Source organism: Littorina saxatilis, linkage group LG10 (genome assembly GCF_037325665.1).
Source record: "Littorina saxatilis isolate snail1 linkage group LG10, US_GU_Lsax_2.0, whole genome shotgun sequence".
Classification (NCBI taxonomy): Eukaryota; Metazoa; Mollusca; class Gastropoda; order Littorinimorpha; family Littorinidae; genus Littorina; species Littorina saxatilis.
Window position 1 is genome coordinate 6,183,633 of NC_090254.1, and position 21,065 is coordinate 6,204,697.

General features: G+C 45.2%; 1 protein-coding gene across 1 annotated transcript; it reads left to right on the forward strand.

Annotated features, from left to right (window-relative positions):
- Positions 1-10,587: 10,587 nt before the first annotated feature.
- LOC138978021 (uncharacterized) lies at positions 10,588-16,158 on the forward strand. The gene has a single exon (XM_070350639.1). The coding sequence runs from the start codon at positions 10,638-10,640 to the stop codon at positions 15,426-15,428; it is 4,791 nt and encodes a 1,596-aa protein (XP_070206740.1). The 5' UTR covers positions 10,588-10,637; the 3' UTR covers positions 15,429-16,158.
- Positions 16,159-21,065: the final 4,907 nt, after the last annotated feature.

The window sequence follows — 21,065 nt, forward strand, 5'->3', positions numbered from 1 at the left end:
GATGTTGTCTTCACACTCGCAGCACACTGCACATATCATACGTGAACATTTGCATATACATTGTTTTCTGTTCTGTGGTCTCTTCTCTCTTCCTGCATCACATCCCAGCTTGTTTCGGCCAATAACGTTTTGTTTCTAATGTTCTGGGACCCTGGAACTCATTCGTTTTTTTATGTTGCGTGTTTGTCAATGGTCAGGAAAATGTTTTATTTGGTGTAAATTAGCTGAAGCTTTCCTTTCAGATACATGACTTTTGTTTTTACCTATAGAACGATTTAGTGCTGTGATTCATTATTAAAACGATAAGCAGTCATGTGTGTGGGAGAAAGGAAAAAAAGAGAGGGTGGGGTGGGGAGGGGGAAGGGGAGGGGGAGGGGGTGGTTTGAGGGTAGAAAGTATAGGCTTGTCAATGTGATATTACTGTGATTCGAATACATCTTTGTGCTTGGATGGAATTGCCAATATGTATGGCAACAGGTTTTCTGCTTCTATTTACTGGACTCAAGTGCCTTCTTGCTGAGGGCCATATAATCAACACATAAACAAAAATCACAGAAAAGAAAAACAAGGCAGAAAAGGTGAAGGGATCAAAGGTGCCCCTTTACCAAAAAACAAAAACTAAAAAACTGAAATCCATGAAAAAACAAATATTAAGAAAGACACACTCACACCAACCAAAAGAAAAAAGAAAAAACCCGTTGAAATCTGTTTTATTGTTATTATTTGAATGCATTTTAACTGCCATCATTTTACTTTCTTCTGTCTTTCTTTGTGACAATAGACGCGTGTATTTAAAGTAGGACTGTGTGCCTGATCCTGTATGAAGAGATCATTCTTTTGGCCGCGAAAACATGTATACATTGCAAAGTGTATATGTAAAGCTTGCCTCACTGATCTGTTGATTTTCTCTGGATCCCTGGACGCTGAATTTTGCTTCTTTTATTATTTTACTAGCATACCAAAAAAAAGAGAAAAGAGGTGGAAGAAACAGATTCATGCTAGCATCATCTTGGTTACTTTATTAAAGGGACGGAATGTATCAGGGTTTATTGTGAGAAAAAAACCCAGTTGGTATTTTTGATATTCTCGAAATTAGCTTCAAAACAGCATGAAAGACGTTAGTTATTGGGTGTTAAACGTATTATCAACCGATATAGATATCCAGGACCGATGCAAGCTTGTTTTCTTCCTGAGTTCAGTGAAAGATTTACACACATATTCCTTTTTGCTCAGAACAATTACTTCTCACATTCCTGGGCCCATATTCTTGAAAAAGCTGCAACATTGTGTCCTACAAAGTCAAAATGACGTTTAACTACCGCCCAGTATTTATTTTTACTGCCCAGTAATCATTTATTTTCCCCCAGTATTCATATGAGTCTGGCGGAAAGTCGGCAGCTGCCAGTGGTGGTTATTTTTAGAATAGGAGATTCCCCATGCTTGCTCTTCTCTGCGCACGCATTACCGGGTTTTCCCCGGCGTGTCAGTTTCAAAGTCAAAAGCAACAATCCAAACAAACTGAATAAAATAAAAACACGGGGAGACATTTATATAAAACAAAAAATTAGTCTCAGTTGCATGCAGGTGGCTGCTACCGTTATTTTTTTTTGCCTTCTCTCTCACCTTTTTTTTTCAAGCGGGGAGCATCCTTCTTCATTGGTCTTTTTCTTTTTTCAACCAAATGTTTACATGTTTAAATTAACAAACTTTATCAATAAACTAATATCATGGTAAAAAAAGATGTTTAAAAAGATTCCTGCCTAAAATTAATTTTTAAAATCAATTTTGATATTACAACGTACTCTCTTGCACATGAAGAAAATAAACAAAAATAAACAAATGACAAAGAGTAAAAATAAAAAGTACGGCCAGATGGCGATTTGAACTCGACTCTATCGCGGATCAGGCGAATGCTCTAACCGATCGGCCACAGAATCAAATGAAAAATTCTCGACACTGTAATGCATTAAAGACACGCTTTCGCCACAAAGCCGGTATGATCGAGCATCGGTTGAAATCTTTCGCGAGCAGTATCTCGTATTTGTCCGCAATGCATTGGTGCTTAAATGACACCAATGTGTGTCCATGAGGGACATAAATCTACAAACAATATTTGAACAAGATTTATTCATAATTGACGGTTCGAATAACGTATGAAAAGAGTGACATGGACAGTGTTGGTGAAGTTACTGACAGGTAGCGACTTTAGAGGAGGGGGATGGGTCCTCTAACTTTACAGCTCGGAGACACCCCGGTAAGGACTTACCGGTGTTTTATAGATAAGACTTAGCGGACGTAAGTCGTTTTACAGGCCAGTAAATGAGTTGCAGCTTTTTCAAGAATACAGGGCCAGAACTTTAAGTTTTAACTTGAGTGTGGACGGAAACTTCTATTTAAACGACGATGAGCCAGATACACAGCACATTCTTACTACAGGCTCAGTTCGCAGTGTACGCCCTGCCATTCTCAATTATTTTTGCTTCTGCACATTAAAGCTGTTTGATATTTAATCTGTAATTTTTCACGTGTGGTTCACCGAAAAGAAATTGTTCTCTGCATGGCTAAATAAAATCTCTGCATTATTTACGTGTTGTTTTCACAAGAGAGAGAGAGAGAGAGAGAGAGAGAGAGAGAGAGAGAGAGAGAGAGAGAGAGAGAGAGAGAGAGAGAGAGAGAGAGAGAGAGAGAGTCTAACGTTTGGGTTTATACGGCCTTTTGATGTACACACGCGGCCAAGCACGCGTTCACACATTCACTAACTCTCACTGGCACACACACACACACACACACACACATGAAGTACACATATTGCTATCTTCAACTTCTGATTTCAGACACGACTGATTCTCTGAATTCGACTTTCGGTTCGCAGCCAAGCTAACTATATAGCACACTTTGCTTATTTCTAGCTTGCATCGAAACACCAGTGGGGGAATCTCCCAGTGTCTCAACAAACATGGTTGATTGGTACCTTTTTGCAGCTGATGTAGTCGAATTGTTGATTAAAAGTGTCTTGAAACGCAGTTCAGTATACAGCTCTGTTTCTTGGTTAAACTGTGTGTGTGTGTGTGTGTGCGCGCGTGCGATCAATGCGTGCGTGCGTGTGTGTGTGTGTATGTGTGTTCGTTCTTAAGCGTTTGTGCGTGTTTGCGTGTGCTTGTGTCCATGCGAGCATTCGCAGTGTCTGTATGTGCGTTCGTATATCGATCCGTGTCTGCGTGCCTGAATGCATTCTACCAGTGTAGTTGTTTGGAGCTTGTTCGTTTCACCATGCAGCCTTTCTTCATTCTTTTCTCACTTTAAACCAAACAGTTCCAAGCCAGTGCTTGTTATCGACCCATGATCATCTGATCTTCTCTTAGCCGGAGCATTTACGAAAACATGCCCCGTCCACGGAACTTGTCGACAAGACCAAAATAGCGAGCTACCCGTAGCTGCATCTTGGAACACGCGGCCAGTACAACTGGCCTTGACACGGAACGATTCAAGGGGGGCAATCTCAGTCATCTGAAAGAGGGAAATCCAAACGCAATCCGCCTTGTTCGATTTTATGGGCTTGGACGATAGAGAAAAATAAGAAAAGCAAAAGCTGGAGTCCAGTCTGGACGAAACTGCTATCAAGAACGCAGAATTGATTTTTTCTGAGTTTTTTTTTTTAGCCGTAAGCGCCATTTCTCATTTCGAATTTCTCATAACTGCTGTTCACCGCAGTGAAACCAACAAAGGGGCCTCACTCTGGAAGAGTTTCCTGCTCCGATAAACATGGCGCTTACGGCTAAAAAAAAAACTCAGAAAAAATCAATTCTGCGTTCTTGATAGCAGTTTCGTCCAGACTGGACTCCAGCTTTTGCTTTTCTTATTTGTCTCTATCGTCCAAGCCCATAAAATCGAACAAAGCGGATTGCGTTTGGATTTCCCTCTTTGAGATGACTGAGATTGCCCCCCTTGAATCGTTCCGTGTTAAGGCCAGTCGTACTGGCCGCGTGTTCAAGATGCCCGTAGCTGTCACTATGCAGGATTTGCGCAACACTGCATATTTAATGCAGGCTTGTGTTAGTTGCAGGTCGCAGAAATCGACACTCAAATCGATATCTGTGTGCGTTAATATCAGTATAAGAGCAGATAATACGGTTTGTAATTTAAGAGTGTCCCTGTGGTAGATCTATTTTGGTAACAGGCGCTGTGGCGGGGTAGTAAGACGTCGGCCTCTTAATCGGAAGGTCGACGGTTCGAATCCCGGGCGCGGCCGCCTGGTGGGTTAAGTGTGGAGATTTTTCCGATCTCCCAGGTCAACTTATGTGCAGACCTGCTAGTGGCTTATCCCCCTTCGTGTGTACACGCAAGCACAAGACCAAATGCGCACGGAAAAGATCCTGTAATCCATGTCAGAGTTCGGTGGGTTACAGAAACACGAAAATACCCAGCATGCTTCCTCCAAAAGCGGCGTATGGCTGCCTTAATGGCAGGGTAAAAATGGTCATTTACGTAAAATTCCACTCGTGTAAAAACACGAGTGTACGTGGGAGTTTCAGCCCACGAAGAAGATCTATTTTGGTAATCTTGAACTTTAGTGTGTTAGAATTCATAGCCCAGAATCCTTTGACAATGACATTCTTTACTTATTTTTGATAAAAGTTCATGTAAGCAAGCCAAAGAACATTGTTGTGAAATTAATTGACGAATTGAGCTCCAAACGTAAGCATAATTAATTAAGTTGGTTGTTCAATCGACGAAAATGCACCGAAAATGGCTTACGTTGTCAACCAAGGGACATCATTTACACGAAAGAGTTGTCTCCCTTATCCGCTCATAGTCATACGAATAATTTCTTCTTTGACGCATGTAAACAAAATGCATTCGTACAGTTCATTCATCGGAGTTCATTCCGTAACTTCAAAGGGATCTAAAATGACTTGTTATGACTACAAGAGCAGGTTCTACACATTTGGAGACTTAAATGCCTCTGAATTATGAGCTATGAATTTAACACACTAAAGTTCAAGATTTCCTCTATTTGTCATATATAGGCCTATGTGCTTGTATAGTGTCGTTACACGGGGTCGTCGCGATATAACCTTCGTGGTTGAAAACGACGTTAAACACCAAATAAAGAAAGAAAGAAAGAAAGTTACACGGGGAACCACAAAGAGACGTGAAGCGAGGCGATACATTCTCCTGTGCCTGTGGTTTCTTTTTCGTCTCATGCGTGTTTATTGTTCTCACTGATGCTTCCCGCCAGGACCGCGACAAAAAGGGCAGCTCTGTGCATACATTTCACAATTGTACAGTACGGAACGCTCAAGAAAAAGGAGTACATCCGATGAATGAACTGCACAAAGCACATCTACGTACACAGTTCTGAGACCAAGGGAAGGGTGGACGGTGGTGAGAGAGGGGAAGGGGGAATGTTTACATAGACGCCCCATTAACCGCGCTATTCCCGGGTGGAGACGCGTCAATACGCCGACATAGACCCGTATCCAGACAGTTGTTTGTTTCTCCATGATGTATATACCCAGAAACTCGACTTTGCGTGTGAGTATGATGATTTTTATAAAATGATCTTGTGCTGATAGCGACACACTGGTCTTTAAGCCAGGTGTGCTACTGACACATCAGTATAAGCGCAAACTCGGAGAGTATACAAGTTTATTACAACCGGCTGATGGACTGACAGACATGTGTCTTTGTTCCAGGTCCGTGACTGAGAGGTGCAGTTGGCTGATACTCACCCCAGCAGGAAGCTTGTGAAACACGCCCTGAACGTGCTGCTGGCTTCTGCTCGCTGTGACTGCAGATAAAGCGTTGTCCACATCTTCTGCTCGCTGTGACTGCAGAGAAAGCGTTGTCAACATCTTCTGCTCGCTGTGACTGCAGAGAAAGCGTTGTCAACATCTTCTGCTCGCTGTGACTGCAGAGAAAGCGTTGTCCACATCTTCTGCTCGCTGTGACTGCAGAGAAAGCGTTGTCAACATCTTCTGCTCGCTGTGACTGCAGCGAAAGCGTTGTCAACATCTTCTGCTCGCTGTGACGTGTTGGAGACATGGCTGCGAAAATGCCTCCCTTCCACGAACACTGCACCTCTGATCTAAAAATGCACACTGATCTAACAAAACAAAAATTAAATGGCACGTTTCACTGATACAAGGTGAATCAATGAAACACTACGCAAGACTGAAAATGAAGTGGAAACAACTCTTAACTGCACAGCGGGTCGAGTTCCCCAAGCACAGTTTCATCTAACTTTACGAAACACACAGTTCAGTTTGAACTGAAGCACAATGATCGACAGACAAAACCATAACAATTACGAGGTAAATTAGCGTTTCTTGTGTAGCGAGCAGCGTCTGCAGTTAAAACGCACTCACACAAATGTCAATAGCAATTTACATTGCAACCTTAGGTAAATTCAGCGACACTCAATTAAACAATGATTGTACCATGTAAACAAACAACATGGTGCAAACATTCAGTCATGGTTCACCCATCAATAGCAACAGCCTCAGTGCAGAACTCAAGAAGTCTGCAGCAAGCACTTCCAATCCTTTTTTCTTTAAAAGGCCCAATATCCAACTTTATTCCCCCCTCTGCTTCTTTACCTCTGTAAACTTGAAGAGCTAGTTATTTTTCGATAAACACCCAGCAACCAAACAAATAACGACCCAGCAACAGCCTGAATCCTCGATAGCGCAATGGGTTGAGAAGCTGTTCTGCGTCGGTACTACTTTTGCGACTGAAAAGTTCCGAACGCTCTAATGTACGAAGTATACATCTCTGGAGCAAACAATACAAACATACCGCATTTAAATTAACAACTACACATGAATCTCCATATAAAATCCATGAGTTTGGTTGTTTTCTGAATCTAGGTCTGCTGTGCACAAACGTTCATCACAAGCAAATTCCCAAGGCAAGTAACTCTCATACTTTGTCTAGCGACAAGAGTAGTTCCCCTTTCAAATTTCTTTTCACTCAGTTTCTTCGACAACAGACTGCAATCCGACGGTCAGTTTTCAACAATATTTCATTTAATAAACAGATCACACGCAACAAAACGCACACATCTAATCAATTTAAACAACATAAAGCAGTTTCATACACTATTTTCCCCAGAAAACTAAACTTCATACAGTTTTTAACGTTGGAACACGGGTGCAAAAGTTCGTCTGCTAGTCCGTCCCATTTGACGAAAGAACATTATCCTAAGCGATACCAAAACATATACAGAACACACAATATCTGCCTTTGCCGCCACAGCAGAATAACAGCATATCTGTGTACTTGATTTTAGTCCAAAATAGGAAAACTGACAAGAAGTGTTAACAGAATGGAATGATTTGCACGGAACTATACAACCGCGCATTAATCGATCACCTGCGCAGGTTGACTGGTTGAGTGAATAGGATTCGATCAAACTTTCGCAAAAAAACTCCTCTTTTCTTTGAATAACTGAAGAAAGGAGGTGTCACAAACTCTGCCCAAGTCCAGCCATGACTTATTTGGTAATTCGTGCATGAGCTGGGTTTCGTGCGGTTTTGGCTCAGATGGGTGCCTATACAGTGACTCGGTGTGTGTCCGTGGATATGGACAGCCAATCGCGGGAGTGTATTCACGCACGTGGGGTTGCGTGGTGCGTGAACGAGTCACAGGCTCGAAGGTCACTGCTGTGTAAAACTGGGAAGAGAACGGATGGTTGATGTGAATGCTCTATCCGGCCGACCGGCGTGTTGTTGTTTTATACAACCCCGGAGACAAGTTGTGTTCCAGCTGTCTTGGTGTGGCTTCAAGGGTTCTACGGTGGTCAGTCCTCGAACGGCAAGGTGTGTTGAAATTCTGTAGTTTTTCTCTCCTTCCGTGCTCAGGGTCAAAATTTGTTGGTTCGGTAGTGTTTGTGTATGAGAGAGGTTTAGTTTTTTAGTTTCCTTGGTTGGTGTCATTTTATGTGTTGGGTGTCGGGGGTAGAAAGGGGAGAGGGGGAATGGGAAACGAGGGAAAGGGGGTGGACAGTTTTTTATTGTGCAAGAAGTGTGGAGAGCGAGTAGGCTGGTGGAGAGAAGAAAAGAGGTGTCAGCAGTTGCTGCGAGTGAACTTATGTGTGGGAAGGATTTATTTTATGGAGGGTGAATTTAAGGTAGAGAGCGTTAACTCCAGAGAATGAGTCGTGTAGTAGGTGCAAGTACGGAAAAGTGAACACGAGGTACGGGAGGTGTAAACGGGAGTTCACCGTCAAGACAGAAGACGGGGGGGTTGGTTGTAAATATGTGACGTCAGCATGGGTAGAGAAAGAGGGAAGAACGAGGTGCCACTATGTAATATGACTTAAATTCATAAGGGGTGAGGGAAGTGGCGTTGTTGTGAAGGGGCTGCTTGTAAATGGTTGGGTCAAATAATGGAATAGGAATTGTTTATTATGGGGGCAGCCATGTTGTTTGATTTGGTGAAATGGGAGTTGTAAATACTTTGAACATTTATATTGATGATGGTGTATTTACAATTGTATAAAAGTAAAGGCTGTAATTAGGTATTTAAGTGAGTGGAAAGTGTAAGAATTATTACATAATTGGTCATGTTGGGACTCTGGTATTTGATAATGATGTTGGTTAAAGTTAAATAGTAACTTTGATGAGATGGCCAGGGTGGTTAATTAAGTAGTTAATTATGGTAATTAATGAGTAATTAAGTAAAGAGGGGACTTTGTAAGTCGATGAAAATGGAAATTATGGGAAGTCAAACGAGGGAAATATTGTTGTTAGAGTCAATTTATGGACTTGGTGGATAAGGGGAGATAATTAAGTATTGTTGGAGGAACAAGTAGTTATACTTGGCTTTTGTTCCTACGACAGCGTTCAAGCATAGAAGCGGGGCTGTGGGAGAGTCCAAGCCAGGAGAGACGAACGACACAGGGGACAGCATGAGGTTCCGGGTGCAAGAAGCTTCCGGCTCTATACCCGGGAGGAAGGCGTGTTAGTTGGTGGGGTGTTTGACCACCGGTGTGTCGCAAGTGTGAGCTGTGGAGGTGAGGTGGCCCACCGTCAGTGGGTAAAGTGGTGGAAGGTGCTGGCATTCTATTGCCACGAGCAGTCTGTGCACAAGAATATATTATGGCATCTGTGTGCCTTGAGTTATGCAGCTGTGGCTTCAATAAGCATTGTGACCTATAAGTGAGTTTAAACACATTAAAGACATAGAGATTTTGCAAGTGTTAGAGGAAACTAGGTAGAAATTGACTATTAATTAAATATTAGGTTATTAACTTAGTACCAGGCCTGGTTAATTACATTTTAACGGGACTAATTTGGAGTGTCATTGTTTTCTTTGAGCGACGTTGATTTTGTGGATCGGCGAGATGTGAACTGGACTTGGTTGTGAAACGTCGTGATCATTACGCACGAAGAGAAAAGTATGTAGTGATATGGTAATTTGTTGTTATGAAGTAAGGTTGTTACGTGGTGGATTAATGTGAATGTGTTATTGATGAATTAATGTTCGTACCATTTATTGTGTTGAAATAAGTGGAAGAGAATTGAGGGTTTTGTTATTTAAAGTTAAGTTAATTAGTATTAATGGTGGCTGGGCCTACTGGTTTCATGTGTAGCTGCGTTTGGCGTTGATCTTTTGCATCAAGGTTGAAGGCAGTGTAGCAGAAACGTTGGTAGTCCCTATCACGAGGTATTAGTGTAAATGTAAGTTAGAAATAATAGTTAGTTAATAAATAACGGGGTTAATTGATTACTGTAGGTGAAGATAAGCGGATTTTGAGTTGAGATAGATTTATAAAGAGACTTTTTGATTTTTCGGGATCAGGGAGTTAAGGTGGTAGGTGGTAATAGTTAGGGATAGTTACAGTTCTTTTAGTATCAAGTTATAAATTCTTATAGCCATTTTGTTTTGTTAAACTTTAAGATAATTCTTCCTTCTTCATCTATCTTTGATTTTGAGCGATTGTGATTGGATGTGAATGTGAATGCGGTGTTGTCGTGTGTGTAAATAATAAACTTTGGGTTGAATGTTGCCTGGTTGTGGAGTCAGTGATTAGAGTAAGAGTGGTTGACTGTGTCTGAGTGTTTTGTACGTTAAAAGGTATTCCTATACCTCTCCCAAAACTTAGGGGAGTTACAATGGTGGCAGCGGTGGGATAGGAGTTTCATTTCGGGGATTAGGAAGGGTTTAGATAGCATCGGGAAGTAAGGGCCGTGACTCGTGTGAATCAGTTGTGAAAGGGTATGAATGAGGACTAGCGTGGGCGGTTGGCGGGCGACTTAAAGGCTTTAAGCCTGGGTGGCTATTTTGACCCGGTAGAGGAAGGAGAGAGAACGAGTGAGTTTGAGCACACCTGGGGTCCGAACTGATCACTCGGATCTCACTCTACCAAGGTTGTCAGCTAGCTGTTTGGGTAAGTTCTATTGTGGTTGTTGCTTTGTATTATTCTGTCCGTGTTTGTTGTGGGCGATCAATTTTGGAATTGGGGTCAAGGTGAGGTTGGTTTGTCAAGGAGATGTCGAATTCAGATCGGGATGAGCGTCAGTTGAGGCGGGCGGCTAGGATGGAGGAGAAGGTTCCAGCGACGTCTGCGGCTGGTAACCCCTCCTCGGTTCACTGTACCAAGTGGTGGTGCGACGTTGTTGGCTACGGGTGGTATGCCGGGTGCGGTTTCTACGCCGAGGATGGAGAGGTCTTTGGTGACGCCAGGAGTGTTGGGGACGAGGTCTGTTGGGGCGCAGCGTTTGGCGATGGGGTACGGTGAGGGCCAAGCTGTAAGGGGAGTGTCGCCGATCATGGTCCAAGGTTCTAATGGGTTTGACGATGAGTCGGTAGACAGGGAGTTAGCACGGTTCCGTAGTCAGGGTGAAAGCTTGGGTTTGCAAGGGGCGACGTTGGCCCAGTTTGTGATGGCCCAAGTGCGCAGGGAGGCGGCCATCGTCGAGGAGAGAGTGGCGCAGGCGAAGTTGCGGAAGGAAGAGCGGCGACAACGCAAAGAGGAACGAGAACTTCAGGAGAAGAAAGAAGAAGCTCGACGCCAAGCAGAAGAAGCCCGACGTAAAGAGGAACGTGAACTTCAGGAGAAGAAAGAAGAAGCTCGACGCAAGGAAGAAGAAGCCCGACGTAAAGATGAACGTGAACTTCAGGAGAAGAAAGAAGAAGCTCGACGCAAGGAAGAAGAAGCTCGACGCAAGGAAGAAGAAGCCCGACGCAAGGATGAGGCGGCCCAAAGGAGAGAGGAACGGGAGTTCCAAGAAAGGAAAGAAGAAGCACGACGCCAAGAGGAAGAAGCCCGGCGCAGAGATGAGGCAGAGCGACGCCAGGAGGAGCGTCGCATACGGGAAGAGGAACTGCAAGCAAGTGAGGCGAGGTGGAAAGAGGAGTTAGCTCTGCGCACAGGGGGGACTGAGAGAGAACCGAGTTTTGACAAATACCGGGTAAAGATGTCCTTCTGTGATGACTCTGTCAACATTGACGACTACCTCCTCCACTTCGAGCGAACAGCGACAACACACAGGTGGAGCAGGGCGACATGGGCAGGTCGATTAGCAGACCAATTGAAGGGTCGCGCAGAGAGAGCATATCTACGGATGACTCCCGAGGATGCCAGCGACTACGATATGCTCAAGGTTGCGCTGTTAGAAGAGTTCCATCATACTCCAGAACACTACCGCCGGGAATTCAGAAACATCACAAAGCAAGGGGACGAGAACTTTGTACAGTTTAGTCGTCGGCTGCAGACCCTGTTGGATCAATGGATCGCGATGTCACAGTGTGCGGGAGACTATGACCGGCTGTATGACCTGATCCTGAGAGAACAGTTGATGTCAAATTTCCGGGGTGAGCTGTTCCAGTACGTCAGCGATAAAAAGCCAGCTACAGCCAAGGAAGCGGCGGTGTTAGCGTTCACTCACTTGGAATCAAAACGGGACGCCAGATTGTTCAACGCAAAACGTAACATCGGGGGCCAAATGGACGAGGAGGAAAAGAAAAAGGAGAAGACTACAAGCAACGGGGGTACCAAGACCGGAGGGGGATCGGAGGAACAGGCAGAGCAGTCAGAGGGCCAAGTGAGGCCAGTAGAGGGCAGCAGGAACAAAAAGACGAACTGGAATCGGGAATACAACAATCGGGTGATATGTCATAGGTGCAAGAAGACGGGACACATTGCCAGGGAGTGTACCGCGAACGCCTGCATGACGACCGAGCAAGATGACCAGACGAGATCTTCCGAGCCGTCAGAGCCGTTGTGCAAAGACTGCGAGAAAATTCCATTTCGGCCGATGGGAAGGTGCAAGGTTAACGGGAGAGACGCAATCAGTCTACGTGATTCAGGGGCAGACAAGACCATGGTAAAGGCTGCATTTGTTAGGCCTGAGGATTACACCAGCGGGACAGTGCACGTAGAGTTTGCCGACTTAGACTGCACAAAGACGTATCCCTTAGCATGGGTTGACGTAGAATCGCCGTACATCTGTGAGAGGATTCTTGCCATCGTGAACGACAACATCAGGCCTGACATTTTTCTGGGAAACCTGGCCCAGCTTACGAGCGGAGACTGGGTGGAAGTATCGATGTATCCCAGACGGGCGTTGTGTGCGGCAGTGACAACCAGAGCACAGGCTGAAGCAGGTACACGGCCGGTGAAACCGGTGGTGGTGGTGCAGATTGAAGGGCTGCAAGTGACTCCGGATCAGCTGAAAGTCTTGCAACAGGAAGATGAAACACTAGTGCGCGCAAAACGACTGGCGAAGGAAGGGAAACAGATACAAGCAGGAAAGGGCATGGTGGAGTTCAAGATGTCTCGTGGGATACTAAAGAGGGTTTATCGGGAGAAGAAATTGGAGTGTTCACAAATATGCGTTCCCAGATCCTTGAGGAAAGGACTACTCAAGTTCGCCCACGACACACCCATGGCAGGACATCTGGGAACCAAGAAGACCCGCGAACGTCTATGGGCAGATTTTTATTGGCCAGGCCTGTGCGAAGACGTGCGACGATACTGTCAGTCCTGCGACCGATGCCAAAAAGTCACGCCGAAGGGACGAGTTGCCAAAGTGCCGCTTGGGCAAATGCCTCTGCCCAATGCTCCATTTGAGAAGGTGGCGGTGGATTTGGTGGGGCCGATCAAGCCGGCAGCTGACAGTGGGGCGAGATTCATCCTGGTGATGGTGGACTATGCGACGCGCTACCCCGAGGCTGTGGCACTTAAGTCCATCGAGGCAGAGAAGGTGGCTGAAGCGCTGTGGACAATGTGGACGAGGTTGGGGATACCCAAGGAGGTCCTGTCGGACCAGGGTGGACAGTTCACTGGGGCCGTCATGCGAGAAGTTCACCGGTTGCTCGCCGTCAAGGGACGAACCACTACGCCGTACCATGCGCAATGCAACGGCTTGGTTGAAAGGTTTAATGGCACATTGAAAGCCATGATCAAGAAATTGTGTGTGGAGGACCCTAAGACATGGGATCGGTTTATCCCAGGTGTCTTGTTCGCATACAGGGAGGTTCCGCAGGAAAGTACTGGGTTCTCCCCATTTGAGTTGCTGTACGGCCGTACGGTGAGGGGACCCATGGCCATCTTGAGGGATCTCTGGACAAAAGAAGGAGAAGACGGGAAGGAAGCGCAGACTGCGTCCGAGTACGTGTTGAACCTCCGGGACCGAATAGAGGAAACATGCAAAATTGCCAGGGAACATCTGTGTGAGGAAGCCGTGCGCCAGAAGAAGCACTACGACCGTGGGGCCAAACGCCGGACCTTCGAGGCTGGAGATCGCGCTCTTCTACTCCTGCCTCTCAAGAAAAACAAGTTGGAGATGGCTTGGCGAGGACCCTACGTCGTGGAGGAAAGAGTGGGCGAGTGTGACTACCGCATCAGGGTAGGGCCCAAGCAGAAATTGTTCCACGCCAACATGCTGAAGAAGTATGTGGAGCGGCATGCAGCGATAGCAACGGTGTGTGTGGTGGATGAAGGGGAGGAGTGGGAAACAGTGCAGTCATCTCACGAAGACATTCCGTTGATACCACTGACGTCAGAGGAAACGATCGAGGATGTGCACTTGGATCCAGAGACGCCAGAACTGCATATAGGGATCAAGGAAATCCTCAAGGACAACAAGGATGTCATCACTGATATGCCACGGAGGACGTCGCTGGCAGAGTGTAGCATGCGGTTGGCGCATGACGAACCAGTTAGGGTCCGTCAGTTCCCCTTGCCATTCACGACGCGGGACATTATCGCCAAAGAAGTCGACGCGATGTTGAAGATGGGGGTCATTGAACCGTCGGTGTCCCCGTACAGCTCTCCAATCGTGATCGTGGAGAAGAAAGACGGGAAAAAGAGGTTCTGCTCCGACTACCGCCGTTTGAACAAGATAGTGGAGTTTGACGCCGAACCTATGCCAAACATGGAGGCCATGTTCGCCAAGCTCAGCAAGGCGAAATATCTATCCAAGATAGATCTGGCAAAAGGATACTGGCAGATCCCTATGGCGGCAGAAGACAAGCCCAAGACCGCATTCACGACACCGCAGGGGTGTTACCAGTGGACGGTGATGCCGTTTGGGTTGAAGACGTCAGGAGCCATCTTTTCAAGGATGATGAGGAGTCTGTTGAGCCCTCTCGACATGATCGAGATCGACAATTTCATTGACGACATATTAGTGGCAACTGAAACCGTGGAGCGTCATTTGGAGTGTCTCAGAGCTTTATTCCAGCGGCTGCAGGAAGCATCGTTGTCAGCTCGACCATCCAAGTGTTACTTGGGGTTTAGACGACTGGAGTACCTGGGACACATGGTGGGAAATGGAGTGATTCAACCCGAGGAAGGGAAGATGGACAAGATAGCGAAGATGCCCAGGCCAACAACAAAGCGGCAGATCCGATCCTTCCTAGGACTAGCCGGATTCTACCGTCGATTTGTGCCGGGTTTTGCGGACATTGCACTTCCGCTGACAGACGCAACCAAGAAGTCACAGCCCAACAAGGTCAGATGGACGAAGCCTATGCAGGTGGCCCTTGATACGCTGAAAGTGAAGTTATCCACAGAGCCGGTGTGCAAGCTGCCGGATTTCTCCGTGCCTTTCACTCTTCGCACAGATGCATCCGGTGTTGGGTTGGGGGCGATGCTACTCCAAGACCAGGGGGACGGGATGCAGATGGTGGCCTGTGCGAGCAAAAAGTTGCTGCCAGCGGAGCGTAACTACAGTACCATCGAGCGCGAGTGCTTGGCGGTGGTGTGGGGGGTGCGGAAGTTTGGCCCGTACCTCTACGGAAAACCTTTCTGCATTCAGTCCGACCACAAACCCTTAGAGTACCTGGAGGGTTTGAAGGCGACTAACAAGAGGTTGATGCGGTGGGCGTTGGCTCTGCAACCCTACATGTATACCATCCAGGCGATTCCTGGAAGAGACAACGTGGGGGCCGACTTGCTCAGTCGCTCGGAAGAGTAACCAGATGTGGGGAGCATTAAACCATCAAAATGGACTGATTTTGGTGGGCTGGATCATGTTGCAAGTCCATGGATGTCAGTAGAGTTGTGTAGTGTTTTAGTTCAGGGGGAGTTGTGGTTTGATTACACGTGTTAGGATTCCTGGCATTGGTCAGAGGTGTGTGGTTTTTGGTTCAATACAGGGTGTTTTGTACTTGGGTGGGGGGTTTGTCACAAACTCTGCCCAAGTCCAGCCATGACTTATTTGGTAATTCGTGCATGAGCTGGGTTTCGTGCGGTTTTGGCTCAGATGGGTGCCTATACAGTGACTCGGTGTGTGTCCGTGGATATGGACAGCCAATCGCGGGAGTGTATTCACGCACGTGGGGTTGCGTGGTGCGTGAACGAGTCACAGGCTCGAAGGTCACTGCTGTGTAAAACTGGGAAGAGAACGGATGGTTGATGTGAATGCTCTATCCGGCCGACCGGCGTGTTGTTGTTTTATACAACCCCGGAGACAAGTTGTGTTCCAGCTGTCTTGGTGTGGCTTCAAGGGTTCTACGGTGGTCAGTCCTCGAACGGCAAGGTGTGTTGAAATTCTGTAGTTTTTCTCTCCTTCCGTGCTCAGGGTCAAAATTTGTTGGTTCGGTAGTGTTTGTGTATGAGAGAGGTTTAGTTTTTTAGTTTCCTTGGTTGGTGTCATTTTATGTGTTGGGTGTCGGGGGTAGAAAGGGGAGAGGGGGAATGGGAAACGAGGGAAAGGGGGTGGACAGTTTTTTATTGTGCAAGAAGTGGGGAGAGCGAGTAGGCTGGTGGAGAGAAGAAAAGAGGTGTCAGCAGTTGCTGCGAGTGAACTTATGTGTGGGAAGGATTTATTTTATGGAGGGTGAATTTAAGGTAGAGAGCGTTAACTCCAGAGAATGAGTCGTGTAGTAGGTGCAAGTACGGAAAAGTGAACACGAGGTACGGGAGGTGTAAACGGGAGTTCACCGTCAAGACAGAAGACGGGGGGGTTGGTTGTAAATATGTGACGTCATCACGGGTAGAGAAAGAGGGAAGAACGAGGTGCCACTATGTAATATGACTTAAATTCATAAGGGGTGAGGGAAGTGGCGTTGTTGTGAAGGGGCTGCTTGTAAATGGTTGGGTCAAATAATGGAATAGGAATTGTTTATTATGGGGGCAGCCATGTTGTTTGATTTGGTGAAATGGGAGTTGTAAATACTTTGAACATTTATATTGATGATGGTGTATTTACAATTGTATAAAAGTAAAGGCTGTAATTAGGTATTTAAGTGAGTGGAAAGTGTAAGAATTATTACATAATTGGTCATGTTGGGACTCTGGTATTTGATAATGATGTTGGTTAAAGTTAAATAGTAACTTTGATGAGATGGCCAGGGTGGTTAATTAAGTAGTTAATTATGGTAATTAATGAGTAATTAAGTAAAGAGGGGACTTTGTAAGTCGATGAAAATGGAAATTATGGGAAGTCAAACGAGGGAAATATTGTTGTTAGAGTCAATTTATGGACTTGGTGGATAAGGGGAGATAATTAAGTATTGTTGGAGGAACAAGTAGTTATACTTGGCTTTTGTTCCTACGACAGCGTTCAAGCATAGAAGCGGGGCTGTGGGAGAGTCCAAGCCAGGAGAGACGAACGACACAGGGGACAGCATGAGGTTCCGGGTGCAAGAAGCTTCCGGCTCTATACCCGGGAGGAAGGCGTGTTAGTTGGTGGGGTGTTTGACCACCGGTGTGTCGCAAGTGTGAGCTGTGGAGGTGAGGTGGCCCACCGTCAGTGGGTAAAGTGGTGGAAGGTGCTGGCATTCTATTGCCACGAGCAGTCTGTGCACAAGAATATATTATGGCATCTGTGTGCCTTGAGTTATGCAGCTGTGGCTTCAATAAGCATTGTGACCTATAAGTGAGTTTAAACACATTAAAGACATAGAGATTTTGCAAGTGTTAGAGGAAACTAGGTAGAAATTGACTATTAATTAAATATTAGGTTATTAACTTAGTACCAGGCCTGGTTAATTACATTTTAACGGGACTAATTTGAAGTGTCATTGGTTTCTTTGAGCGACGTTGATTTTGTGGATCGGCGAGATGTGAACTGGACTTGGTTGTGAAACGTCGTGATCATTACGCACGAAGAGAAAAGTATGTAGTGATATGGTAATTTGTTGTTATGAAGTAAGGTTGTTACGTGGTGGATTAATGTGAATGTGTTATTGATGAATTAATGTTCGTACCATTTATTGTGTTGAAATAAGTGGAAGAGAATTGAGGGTTTTGTTATTTAAAGTTAAATTAATTAGTATTACTGGTGGCTGGGCTTACTGGTTTCATGTGTAGCTGCGTTTGGCGTTGATCTTTTGCATCAAGGTTGAAGGCAGTGTAGCAGAAACGTTGGTAGTCCCTATCACGAGGTATTAGTGTAAATGTAAGTTAGAAATAATAGTTAGTTAATAAATAACGGGGTTAATTGATTACTGTAGGTGAAGATAAGCGGATTTTGAGTTGAGATAGATTTATAAAGAGATTTTTTTGATTTTTCGGGATCAGGGAATTAAGGTGGTAGGTGGTAATAGTTAGGGATATTTACAGTTCTTTTAGTATCAAGTTATAAATTCTTATAGCCATTTTGTTTTGTTAAACTTTAAGATAATTCTTCCTTCTTCATCTATCTTTGATTTTGAGCGATTGTGATTGGATGTGAATGTGAATGCGGTGTTGTCGTGTGTGTAAATAATAAACTTTGGGTTGAATGTTGCCTGGTTGTGGAGTCAGTGATTAGAGTAAGAGTGGTTGACTGTGTCTGAGTGTTTTGTACGTTAAAAGGTATTCCTATACCTCTCCCAAAACTTAGGGGAGTTACAGGAGGAATAAAGAGGTTACACACCTCGTCTCAGTGATTATAAAAAAATAATGGTCTCAGTTCGCGGTCATGAAAAAGCTAAGCTCGCATTTTTCATAATCCGCTAACTTCGACCATTATTTTTAATAATCACTGAGGCTCGGCATGTAACCTCTATATACAGCATCAACATCAATATCTTCCCCACACAAGCAAGCTCCACAGCTACAGTCACCAGCACACAGAGTAACATTATTCAACAAAGATTCCCCAACCCCCAAAAGGTGTGTGTGTGCTTGTGTGTGTGTGTGTGTGTGTGTGTGTGTGTGTGTAAGGGTATGTGTGTGTGCAAGTCATTTCTGAGCGTTCAATGGCACGGACATTGTCGGTGTTACCCAGAGGCAAAGGGGAAGAACCCTATTATCACTCACCGATTACCTTGAAACTTGATAAGACTTCAGATCTGCAGCCAGAATACTGAGACTACCTTATCTACAAAGTTAACAAATTAAACACATGATGTACGCCCAAAATCAAATCAGTTGTTTCAGACCTTTATATTTTGACATCCAACCTAAGCAATTCACTCGCGCGCGCGCGCGCGCGTGTGTGTGTGTGTGTGTGTGTGTGTGTGTGTGTGTGTGTGTGTGTGTGTGTGTGTGTGTGTGAGTGTGTGTGTTTGCGTACGGGTGGGTGTGTGTGCTCGTGTCTCTGTGTGTGTGTGTGTTCGTGTCTCTCTGTACGTGTGTTCAACAAGCAAAGATGCACTGCGTCAGTGTACCTTCTTCGCTGGCCGGTTCGCTTCGTTATCCAGCACAGGTAAGTTGTTTCATCCATTTTTCGATCATGTCCAACTGTTTTGCTTTACACTGCAGTAAGTTCATGGTTATAATTATGAAGGTATCCAAGAGCTCAGCAAGCGTGTATTTCATCCTGATGGAGTAAAATCAGTCCAACCGGCATTCATCACGCAGATTCAAGGAGCGGCCATGATACCGTTTTTGACACTACCAGTATGGGTTGATCAACGCAAGCACGATCGAACAAATTAACTCAGAGAGATATATTTCACGTACATGAAATTACTGGTTAAATCTAAAGAAAGTTTTTCAGTAAAATGTTAGTTTCTTTTAGTAATATTCTACACTCCAACACAAAAATTAAACTAGAATTGGGATCCGAGTCAGCCAAACCGGTTTTGCCAACCGTAGCCTGGAACTGTGACCTCACCGACTCAGAACCTAAATCGAAACTGTCTTTGATTCAATGAAAACTTTCATTGTGTGTGCTTTCTTTACTATCTTGAAACTAAATTGCATTCACAAGCAAATCGAACAGTGGTTTGAATGTAGATTTAACACACATTTACGGATGCACTTGTTTGCACTTCATTTCTTCAGCGACGTGGCTTTAGCATGAGGTAGTGAAAAGGTATACACCTCGCTGGCTCACCTATTTTTCACACCACAGACAACTACTGTGCTTTGTTGTGTTCCACGTTGTCTTCGGTGTACGCATGGGATATACAGGTTACAACACTCAGTATTTTTTATATGGCTTGTATTTCAGTCAAGACCCAGCGGGATTATCATCGGGATCCCCTCGCCACAGTCTCGTGGATCCCTATGATATTCATCCGCTGGGTCTTGACCGCTTAAATGCAAGCCATATAAAAACCACTCGTGTTAGAAGAGAAAATGTAAGTTTTACGCCCTCACGGCAAAGCCATAAGGGGCATGTTACACGGGAAAACCCGGCTTTGTATGAAAAAATAAAAAATAAAAATGCAGGGGGGGGGGGGGGGGGGGGGAGGATGTAGACAGCTGGCTGCCGGCTGCTAGAGGAGACCTGAAATGGGCTAGGGACCGGGTTGGGTCGTCTTGGGTCAGTGCTGAAATGGTTACTTTATTGGCTGTTGGCCGAACGGACACCCGAGCTTCATATTTTTGCATGCATGTATTCGTGTTTCCAAGGCCTGAGGCTTTCGCTGTGACCCTGGGATCTTTATCGTGCGCATGCGTGTACACGGGGATATTCGGACACCGAGGAGAGTCTGCACAAAGTTGACTCTGGGACACACATCCCGCGCCGAACTTGGGGGTTGAACCCACGCTGATAGTAACAACCGGTTTTAAAGCCAGCGCCTCTACCGACTGGGCAAACTCCCCCCCCCCCCCAACCACTCGTGTTGTAACCTATACATATATTTAAATATATAAATATATATATATATATATATATGTGTATGTGTGTGTGTATGTGTGTGTGTGTGTGTGTGTGTGTGTGTGTGTGTGTAGCATATCTCTCCAGTGTTGTTATGGGGTTGTAACTCTTTGGGTGTGCTTATTTCATGGACATATGACGAAATTAGTATTGATTGCAAAAAGTTATGTTTATATTTGAAATGCTACACACACACACACACACACACACACACACACACACACACACACACAAATATTATACACACACGCGCGCGCGCACACATACGCACCCACACACACACATACACTGACACACACACACACACACATACACACACACAATCACACACACACACGTACGTACTTACACCCTCCCCCCTACACACACATTGTTCAAGTACACATACACACACATAATACTATATAACGCTCTTTTGAACTTTCTGTTTTCAAACACGATTCTGTGTATTCGACTTTTGGTTCGCGGCACAAGCTAACCATAGCACTCTGTGCTTTCCAGTTGGTTATTTCTAGCTTGCATAAAAACACCAGTGGAGGGATCTCCCAGTGTCACAGCAAACATGGTTGCTTG

Bases quoted from the DNA above. Each gene is read 5' to 3' on its own strand.
- LOC138978021 (XM_070350639.1), top strand. From the start codon at position 10,638: ATGCCGGGTGCGGTTTCTACGCCGAGGATGGAGAGGTCTTTGGTGACG.